General features: G+C 24.3%; 1 protein-coding gene across 7 annotated transcripts; it reads right to left on the reverse strand.

The window, feature by feature from the left end:
• Positions 1 to 555: 555 nt before the first annotated feature.
• On the reverse strand, positions 556 to 11,566 carry LOC113559260 (protein IWS1 homolog). 7 transcript variants are annotated; one of them, XM_026964915.1, is made up of 12 exons: positions 11,419 to 11,566; positions 7,146 to 7,203; positions 6,457 to 6,590; positions 3,745 to 4,140; positions 3,566 to 3,678; positions 3,297 to 3,505; positions 2,964 to 3,114; positions 2,632 to 2,844; positions 2,408 to 2,570; positions 2,218 to 2,329; positions 1,299 to 1,416; positions 556 to 1,206 (listed from the first exon to the last, which is right to left on the reverse strand). In XM_026964915.1, the coding sequence occupies exons 1-12, from the start codon at positions 11,549 to 11,551 to the stop codon at positions 1,084 to 1,086; spliced, it is 1,923 nt and encodes a 640-aa protein (XP_026820716.1). In that variant the 5' UTR covers positions 11,552 to 11,566; the 3' UTR covers positions 556 to 1,083. The 7 variants fall into 7 exon arrangements, with proteins under 7 accessions (XP_026820716.1, XP_026820719.1, XP_026820718.1 ...); XM_026964918.2 differs by lacking the exon at positions 11,419 to 11,566 and adding an exon at positions 10,781 to 11,144 and having other exon boundaries at positions 6,457 to 6,584; XM_026964917.2 differs by lacking the exon at positions 11,419 to 11,566 and adding an exon at positions 10,781 to 11,144.
• Between the last annotated feature and the right edge of the window lie 10 nt (positions 11,567 to 11,576).

An 11,576-nucleotide genomic window follows, 5' to 3' on the forward strand; every position in this document is an offset into this window, starting at 1 on the left:
ATGGTCCCTAATCTATCTTGAATAGCCAAAAATGTCCCCGTATTTTATGAACAAACAAATAAATAATAGTAGTAGTATTACAACTTTGAAAATATTTTAATAAAATTTATATTATTATTATTACTATATTATTACTCTGTGATTTCGTGCTTGCAACCAGACCTTTTTTTCATGTGTGTATTTTATCGGCATGTAGATATGAATTGATCTGAGGCGTAAGACATCGAATAGCTCAATTATATAACCTCTTTATTATGTTTATTATTGTTTTACACTCGACAATTAATTAAATAAAATCATATAAAATATAAACAATTAATAAAAAGTTCTATTTAAAAAAAAATATTGGTATAGATATTAATAATATTATTATATAGGTAAGTAGATAATAATCTACAGTCTAAAAGTTATAGATAAAATTACATATAATATAATTAGTAAATTTTAAAGTAATCTATTGGCTTTGTATGAAAATGTTCATAATATAAATTTCATAATTAATTATTTAAATTTTTGATAATAGTGATTAATAATGATTAGCAATAATATCATCCGTATCTGTCATCAGGTTTTTATTTCGTATAAAGGTAAAAATAATTTCACTCGCCCAAACGGACTATTACTTTTTTGTACGGGAGTCAAAGTGCACGGGGACAGCTAGTATAGTATAAAACTAGAATTTTAACTTATACAAATAACATTTTAAGAAAAAATAACATACATTCAATTTAAAAGTACTTTTTTATTTAATACTTAATTTTGTCCAACTACAAATGAACAAAATGTTTATCTTGATTGTGTTCTTAATGGATGATTAATCTAATGCAATGTTATTATATATAATTATAAACAAATATTATCATAGAAACTTATTGAAGTATTAAATGTAATTAATTTTTAAAAGATAATTAAAAATAAACTAATACAAATGTTGACTAAGTTAAGTACTTAAAAGTAATATTGTTTTTATAGCTAATGAACTTCTTGAATTAAGTACTAAATCAATGAAAAATTAAAATATACTGATAATCAAACAGTTTTTACAATAATCTAAAAATAAACACAGTTACAAAATAAAAATATTTATAACCCCATTTTTCTTCCTTCTATTGATATCGGAACTGCACGCTTAGATTGATTATTTCTCTTGCTATCCATATAATTCTTTAAGTGCTTTTCAAAACGGTTCATTGGTCGCTTTACAGCCTACACATTTCAAATTTCATTCATGGATTAGTTATAGATTGTACATATGTACATTTAAATATATTAACTTAAATTAATGTAATCTTAATTACCCTTGAAATATCAGCATCTGTCATTGACTTTGGTCTAACTACATAATCCTTATTAGATGGAGTAGGTACACGGGCTCTGGCTATCCAACCTTTGTCACCGGGTTTTAATGTTCTTGGACTAAATTAAGTGATATTAGTGAAAATATTAGTGCATATAAATTATAAATGTGGTTTTTCAAATTGATATAATAATATAATCTTTTAAAACCATTTTTTAAATTGAATGATTAGCACAATATGATTAATTTTAGACCTACCACATTGGTCTTGTGAAGTTTATAGAGATAATTTTAGAAAGTGATAAAAACATAAACTTTATTCAACATAATTAGTGGCTAATTAACTTATGACTAATTTACTCTACTTTTTTAAATGTCGTAAATATAGCTTGTAAATCACTATCACTCTCTTTTTAGTAATAATTATGAGAACCACTGTTTACTTTTTACCCTGTGGTCATGTGTGGAATAAATTTCAACGTGAGTAGCAACCCACTTTCTACGAAATTCACTATAGCAGCGGTTCTTAACCTGTGGTCCACGATAATCATGTTGGGGGTCCGCGGCAGCTTTAAGAATATTAAAAACAAAATGATTTATATTACAGTTTTATGAAAAATTAAGTTTAATAAAAATAATTATAAATGTATATGTTTTATTATGTTTACTTCTATAATTTGTAATATAAAATAATTACTATAATTTTGATTATGAAAACATCAGATGTTTTGGAAAAAAAAAAGGTATTCGAAAAAGATTGGTAGGGGATTTGCGATTTCTAAAAATCTTTCATTGGGGGTCCATGTTCTACAAAAGGTTAAGAACCGTTGGATTATAGTCAAGATATTAAATATTATGTTATATGAAAAGAAGAAAAAATTATTCTGTTAAATGTAAGTTTGAAAAAATGATCGAATTACCCATCATCGTCATCATCATCATCATCATCATGTTTATTATCATCTATACTTGAACGCTTCCGCCTAGGCATTTGTTCCAAATCTCGTTCTTCTCTTTCTTCTTTAGACATTGCTTTTAATTGAACAATTAAAATTAATTTTAAAAGTACAATTTAAATGAAGTGTACATAATATCTAATTTTCAATTAACCTTTAAAGTCTGTTGACAAATTGAAAATTGGACGAGCCCATTCATTTATAAGACGACCAGCACGTTCTCGATTTTCTTTAGTTTCTTTTGGGTGTCTGTACAAATACATGACAGCCTTGCCAATTCCAGAATACTTGAGAGTAGATTGTTCAATTGGAGGATACTATATTAAAAATAAATAAATAAATAATATATATTTAAATACTTTGTCATTTATGATTTACATCAGCTAAAAGTTTTATCAATGACTCGCGGACTTGCAATGAAGGCAAACTTCTATCTGGCATAGGTGCTAACCAATCAGTGAAAACATTTAATACATTGTGCTCAATAAAAGCTAACATCAAATTGTGTTTTTTAAGCTGTGATAAACATTTCGGCAGCATAGTTATTTTGTTAATTGCTGGTTTTCCTTCTTTGTTTAATTGTCGATCACACTAAAAATAATTCATAGAAAAATTATGACACAAAAAAATAATAGTTTAAAACTGTAAATTAAAACAATTTTAAATCATTTTTCTACAACGAAATTTTTTTTTATTATTTATATAATTACTTCAGCAGCATGTTTCATATCACCAATTAATCCAGCAATAATATCATCATTGTCATTTATAATATCTATATCTTTCCTGCGACGTTTCATTGTTTGTTCTTCTTTTTTTCGCATCATCATAAGTTCAAAATCTGATGCTGGATTATTATCACTGCATAAAAATGTATACTTTAAATTACAAAGATACTTGTACTATAAAAAAAAAATCAATTCTTTTATGCAACCCTAGCTAAGTAATTGTCTTCAAACTAACTTAGCAATAATTCAACTAACATAGGAAATAAATAATTTTAAAAATAAGGAAGTGTTTTAAACTTCAAACTGATTTATTACCTATTCTGATTATCACGTTCGTCGGGATCATCAGGGTCATCTTCGTTTTCATTATTAGCACTGCTTTTGCTAGTACTTGTGCCAATTGCTGCACTTGGATCATCTTCTTTATCAGAATCATCCGATAGTTCTGGCAACACTTCAGCTACATCCAATGTCTTCTCCATCTCTGTATTTTCATCATCAGATATAGCGTGCTCTTTACGAACCTACACAATTAAAATATAAATTAATAATTATATACATTTAATTAAAATTGTAATACTAACAATTGGACTCGTAACATGTGTATTTTTGATATCATCATCTTCTTCAGATTCAGAATCTGACATAATTTTAACCTTTTTAAATTTTTTTTTCTGAACTATGTTATCTTCTGGTTCTATAAACATATAATAAAATAAATTTCTATATTATATATATATATATATGTGCATATAATTATTACCTTGACCTTGGCCATCATCAGAATCAACTTCATTTTTAATTGGAAGATCATCATCTTCAGAATCGGATACAATTTTACGTTTTATTTTACTTTTTTTAAAAGATGAATGAGAACCCACTGACGATACAGAAGATGATCTAGATTTAGATCTTGAACGAGACTTTGATCTAGATCTTGACAGACTTTGCAACATTTTTCTTGGTCGAGATTTAGACTTTAAGTTAGATTTATTCCTAGTACCGGACGCAGAAGAATCTGACTGAGAATGTGAGGAATCATTAGAAGATGACCGGGATCTGGATCTGGATTTACGCTCAACTGTCTTCGCATAATTTGATATATTAACATTGCTATCGTCAGTAGATGAAATAGATACTTCGGAAGAATTTAATGCTTCTAAAAATAAATTAAGTGTATCAGATAAAAATATATCATACTATTATGTAGAAAACACAGTTGTGTTATAAAACAGTCAAACCCATTGTAACGCAATATTAGAATATCAGAATGGTATTATATAATAATATACTTTTATACATTACCTACAATAGATATCAACTAACACATATCTACAAATGTACTTCTAATAATGATATGCTATAAATTTCTAAATATAAGATATAATATTAGTCTTTCTATTCTAATTTCACTTTAAATTAGTAGCTTAGAAAGTAAGGAAACTAATACCTCACCTAAAATTTGGAGTGACTAATATGATTAATTAATACTTAATTGATATACATTTTAGCAATTTTTAAGTAGTTTTCAACCAATTCATTGTTTTTATGAAAAAACTTTGCTGTTTTAATATTAGATGTTAAAAATTTAATTTTAAATCATAGATACATAGAAAATAACAGTTAATACACAAAATCATACGGTATACGGTGTCAAACTTAAGTGGGTTAGGTAGTATATAAACACCGAAAATAATAAATAAAACAACATCACAATTAAAGATATATAATATCTTAAATGATTAAATAATAGTATAAATTCGCTACTGTATACCTGATGCCACATTTCTCATTATCTGCGGCACCTAAAATAGCAGTGACTAATAAATAAATCAAATAACCAAGATAACAATATAATAGTTATTAGAAAAAGTCTCAATTCCACTAATTTAAAAATATGTAATACTGTTTCCAAAGTACAAAACATATTTTTTAATTAATGATCGTAGCTAATATTAAGAACTCTACACCCATCTCATACATTCTATCCCATTTTATTGCTTATTTTAACACCTGATATTTCTTTCAAATTAGACCATCTATCACGTTGCTCTGTGCCTACTGCAAACGGTTGAAGTAATAGGAGTCTGTATCAGTGATTGTTTACTCCACGTTTAATTAAAAAATTCACTTAAGTAACATGACATGGTACCTATCAAAACCAAAATTGATACTTCTTCTAGGATTTTGAGACTAAATATGACAACTAAAAACTCAATATATTCAAAACTACTTCATGATGATCAAGAATGATAATGATAAATAATTCAAAAATTAATAACTGTAAATTTAAAATCTATAGTTATTTGATTTATGTTATCATTTCTAACACAAAGTATAATTTTCAAAATATTTTGACTTTTTTTGGGTTTTTTATAAGCATGAGAAACTTTGATTATTTTTAGTTTTATTTCAATCATAATCAACATTTTTACTAGATCATAAAACTTGAAAATTTAATACAAGGTTCCTTACAACATATAAAGCTATTATAATAATTATTTCATCAAAATCAGGATCAATTACAAATTATATCTTAGTTATATCTTATTTTAATAAGATAATAAATATGGCTTGAACATTTAATATAAATTTCTCATAAATTATTTTTACTTCAACCTAAAAATATTAAAAATATGTTCTTAATTTTTTTTTTATCGGCATTTTAAGTTCAAATTTCATAAAATTTGATACTTGGACAAAAAATAACATAATAAGTTAATTTGCTGTAATTAAAAAACTATTTTTGCTGATACTCAAAACTTTTTATTACTGTGTAGTATGTAATTATTAATTAGTACACCTATTCATTAACATTTTCATAATATTGAAATTATTTTTATGCTATTTATATCATGAACCTATACTAATCATAATAAATTAAATAATTTTATTTAATAGCTATTTCATAAATTAATAATAAGCTAATTGTTTTTTTTTTTGAAAATTAGTTCAAACTACTTATTATTATTAAAAAAATAAATAAATATTTACTAATATTATTTTAAAAACCAATGAGTTATAAGGAGGACGAGTAATTATAAAAACATAACCAGCAAAAGAAAAAAAATATTTTTTGAACAAGTTTTTGAGTATAAGGAGATTATACTACAGACCCATATTCTAAGATTGATCATACTAAAGAGAAATATTACAATAAATAAATCCTAAAGTATGTAAATTACAAGTGATGAACTCAATATAATTAATAAAAGATAAAGTTGGCACTAATCTAAAGCCTAATTCTTTTACCTATTTTACTTGAGGCATGCATTTATTATAAATTAAGTAATCAAACTCATATCATTACTTATTTTGAAAAATGACATACCTAACTTTACATTTAATTTAATTAGGTTTAATAATAATGATTATTATTAAATAATATTGATGGTAGTTTTTTAAATTTTATATTTCAATTTAGACTGGTTACATAAATTTTGAGAAATAAAATATTATGAACCAATAAAATTACCTTTACTTTTAAACAATAGATCGTCTGTAGTACTTGAAACAATTTGATATGAATCAGCAGTATCACTATCATTAGCTTCAGTAACATCTGACTCTGTTTCAATTGGTTGTGAACTCATATTTTGACTTCTGTTTCTGAAATCAAACATCAAGCTTACTGAGAATAAAATAATAGCAAAATTAATTATTTTTTGCTAACTAGTTATTTAGTTTTAAGCAATTATTCTACAATGATGGAGCAATTACAAATCTGAAAAAATAAAATAAAGTTGTAGTTTTATTTTATCCCAGTAATAATAAATATATACATACAGAGTATAACAGACAGAACTAACAAATTTAATAAGTAAATACTGAATTACTAATTACTTTTGTTCCAAACAATATTTTTGAACAGCTAATATTTAATTTTTAATAATCATAATAATTATAATTGGAAAATACTTAATTTTGAATAAAAAAATATTATATTATACTTATTTAATTACATTTATTGGTATTTTTTTCTATTATACTATTTTATCAATGTATTTTATATCTTAATATGAATATGTTTAAAGTAACAAAAGTCAATTGGTACATTTCATGTAATTATTTATTTTTATTTCTTAGAATTTAAAAATATAAATGTATTCAAAATAATCAACAATTATCTGAATTATAAAATATTTTTATTTGTTAATTACTTACGCTGAATTATTTGAAATGGAATGTGGGTAAATGTGTCTCATTTTAAAAATTGCCTGAACTGAAAGTAAAATGTAATTAATATGTATATTGTTGTAACTACATAAACATGCTATAAATCAAAACTTTATAATTAATAAACCTGTAGTTAAATATGGTTTAATTAAATATGATAGTAAAAAAAGATAAATATTAGGAGTTAGCATTCATAATATACTAACAAATGTGCGAATCTATTAAATTTAGGTTCTAGTTATAATTCACCAAGCATTCCAAATAAAATAATTTATTATTTGATATACAATTCAGATAAAAATTGAGGCAAAAGCAAAATTATATTTAATTAAGTCAGTTGCAAGTACTATTTTAATTTTTAAACTATTATAATTTACATTAATATTTATTATTATGTTGTTAATTATAAATTATTATAGTTATACCTATAAATAAATGCAATAAATTTTAACATTGGCTGTAATTTTAAATTTTGCCAAACAGAAATATTATTTTTTTATAACTAAAACAAAAATATTCTAAAAGCATTAGAAATTTTATAGTATTTTAAATATTTTATACAGAATTCTATTTTTATGAAGAGCTTATTAAACTTTAGCCAGATAAAATTATTCTGGCATTTACTGATTTGATTCAGTTAAAATGTATAACATAAACAATATTACAATGATTATTTGAATGATTTTCCACTTTATAATTCTAGATATATTATTTATGTAAACATAGAAAAAAATTCAACAAATGCTTAAAATCTAATGTAAAACCAATATTATTAAGATTGTTATTTAGCTTTATATTAAATCTATTTATATTAATTTCTGTTAATATAACCAATGGCTACCATTTAAATAAACAAAAAAATATTTGATTTTCGTGAGTCCACTCTTTAGGAGTAGAAAAAAATAATAAACACTCCTAGAATCTCGAGAAATCTATTGGAATAATTTTTATTGAAAATGGTCCAGTAATCTTTGAGTCTAGAGAGTACAAACAGAGAAATATTTATTTTTATATCAATAGTGTGATTATGATTTAAGATATTTATTAATTAATTTAATATAACAATTACATATTTTGGCTAAAAGACTTAGTACTGAAATAAGTTTTTGAGAGAACCTCAGGGATACTGAAATACATATTTTGTGAAATTTTCAAATTTATAACATATTATTTTGAACAAACATGCACAATACAACATAAAAAAGAAGTGTTTTTAATTGTTTAATTTACTTATTAATCAATTTTTTTCATTATTTAAGTAACTTTATTGTTTTTCATTAAATTTTACAATATTTTGACGCATTACCTTTCATTCCCTTTAGGATAACTACTTTTTTAATTTTTGTAATTAATTTCTGGACATAAAATTATAATTAAATATGCTAAATATTTAAATGGTACATTTTTTGTAAATTATATTTTTGTGTTGAAAATAATAATATAGTTGTTCATATTTGTCTAGGAAAGTCCCATAACAATGTGTGTAGTGTATAAATATGTTTTGTAATACAAGGAGGTGATTGTATTTAAAATTATATTTTAAATATTTTATTTTTATTGTATATTATTGCATATTTGAGCATATAGCTACACATTTGGAATATTATGATATTAGTTATAATAATATAAAATATAACAATCGTCAATCAGTACACAACATTATTAGCAAACAACACATATTCGTTTCAATTTGAAAAAATAAAAATAAATTTCTTGTTGTTCAATGTCATAGTCATAGGTGTAACTAGTCCTTTAAATAAAGGGGACTGGATTCCTAAAAATGTTTTATACCCATTTTTATTTAATTAGATTATTATTTATTGTTTCAATTGGTGTTCACAACTGATTCTTGAATTGTTATTAATTTATATGAAACATATTTTTTAACATTGTGGGCAAAAATAAATTTAATATTAATAAGTACTTGTTAGTTATCGCCCCACCAGTATGCTGTATAACATTTATCGCCCCACCACTCTTGTTTAATATCACCCCACCATATAGTGTGCCGTTATTATTCCTACAATTATCGTAATTAGCTTGTGATGGATTACCTATAATCCAAATATATAAGACCAGGCTCAATAGCTAATATTGTCAAATTGTTGGAAAGCTTACAATGGTAAAATAAAAAGCATGGTGGAATAAAAAAAAATTTCCTGGACAGAATTTGATAGAATTTATGTGGAGAACACGTCTCAGAAAACAAGATATATTGAAATCATTTTAAAAGATATATCTGAGTTCTGGCCTCCATTCTAATTATAATAAAATAAATATTATACCTATACTTACTTATACATGTATACATATTTTTTTTTAAATTTATAAATATAATACATTTATTTTTAACCTTTTATTATTAATAATAAATATAATTTACTTTATTAATGGCGGGTGATAACAAACAAGAGTGGTGGGGCGATAACAAACAAGTACCTATTAATATGTTTATATGCACATACATTTACCCAAAAATTCTTGGGAGGCTGAAGCCCACCCAAACCTTTTGAAATATGCCTATGGCCATAGTAAAGATAATAAAATACTTAATTTACTTATTAGTACATATGATAAATTTACAAAATACATTTTTATTATTTTAAGATGAAAAAAAAAGACAATTAAGAAAAAAAATAAATTCATTTTTCAAGTTTTTAATATTAAAATATTATTTTTTAAATTATTCTTCATACAAATAGTATAACTTAGATACCGTATTTTAAGTATTACATTATTTTAGAGCATATTATTTGATTTTTAAATGCATAAATGCAAACGTATTAAGGTTTTTAAGAACTAATAGTCCTCAACCCTAATAATAATATTATAGCACTTATAATAGCGCACAAACTGATGTTGTTACATATTGAAGAATATATAAAAATAATTTTGTTGTTATAAAATTCAAATAGGCGTATAAACCTGGAATTTATAAATCTGGACTGTATAAACCCGAACTGTAGATATTAAGAACGTACATATCTGGACTGTATTCTGTGGACCAGGTTTGTAGGTCCAGAACCCTACGTTCCAGATTTGTATGATCCACATATATACGGTCTAGATAAGTACGTTCTTGATATGTACAGTCTAGATTTATACGTATATAATAATTAAAATACATTATCTGATTATCTTGATTAGATTTATTTATGAATAAAATAAAATTCCACAGTAAAAAATGTATATAATGTAATCAACCAAAAAGATAACATACTTATAATAAATTTAGTATTTAAGTTATTCTATCTTATAAATACTAGGTAATACTTTTATTATCATTATTACTATGATAATTATTGAAAATTTTCTAACAAGGAATAGCTAAAACATTTTGGTAATAAGTTGTAATACGACTGAACGACTCACTAGTCTTGGTTATAATTTGAAAATTGGTAGTAATACCATTCAAAAGTAATTTAAATACTGATTTACATTTTATGAATATTGTTTTTAAAAGTTAAAAACCTGACTAAATATACTACATCTTAGTTACTACAATAAAAGTTACTTTTAGAAGATAAAATAAATAATAATTGTTTGTAGTGCAACACATTATTATATATTATTATAGCAACCCAAAAATATTAATTTAATCAAATAATTTCAAAAATACTCACGATTTGAAAATATATACCTACTAACCACTAATTGACTTGAAGGGAATTCCGATTTATTTTTTTTAATACAAAACACAACAGCAAAATGGTTATTTAAATTATAGAAAAAGATCAAACAAAACAATATCTTTAAAACTAAAAATATTAAACAGGTACGTCAACGTTATTTAAATATTTGTCACTATATACTAGAGTTTGAAGCCAAAATAATAACTGCCTAAGTGGTTAAGTAGGTTTTTGTTGATTGATGTTATACTTTATACTAAACGACACATAGTGACGAAATCATTGACAACAATAAGAAATTAACAATATTCCAGTGAATAGCTATCAGATTTATATTATTATTGACACGAACACCAACAAATTTATTTTATGATGTTAAATTGATAACCATATTTTATCATCCGAAGTGGGGAGCTCGTTGTTTGCACTACCGCGCATTTTCACGAAACGCGCATTGTACGATAACGCTAAACAGACTAGGTTCATTTATCGACTTGAAACATTCCTAATTAAAGCGACGCCCAATTTGATAATAATCGTAATTAGTTATTTTCAAGTATCTCAAAATCGCGGTTAGAGGAAAAAATATATTCAATATTCAAGTATTATTATTATTATTATCAATTGCTTACCTAGCGATCCACACTCGCAAAAGTCACAGATTGTCAGATGAGAGCGGTCTTCGGGTCTCGAATCTTTTATGGTGCAATACTGTCGCACAGATGTATGAGATGACGACGGGCCAGTAGATAATACAATTTTCATATCACTTGCCAATGATTCATATTCG

The sequence above is a fragment of the Rhopalosiphum maidis genome, chromosome 3 (genome assembly GCF_003676215.2).
Source record: "Rhopalosiphum maidis isolate BTI-1 chromosome 3, ASM367621v3, whole genome shotgun sequence".
NCBI classification, from domain to species: Eukaryota; Metazoa; Arthropoda; class Insecta; order Hemiptera; family Aphididae; genus Rhopalosiphum; species Rhopalosiphum maidis.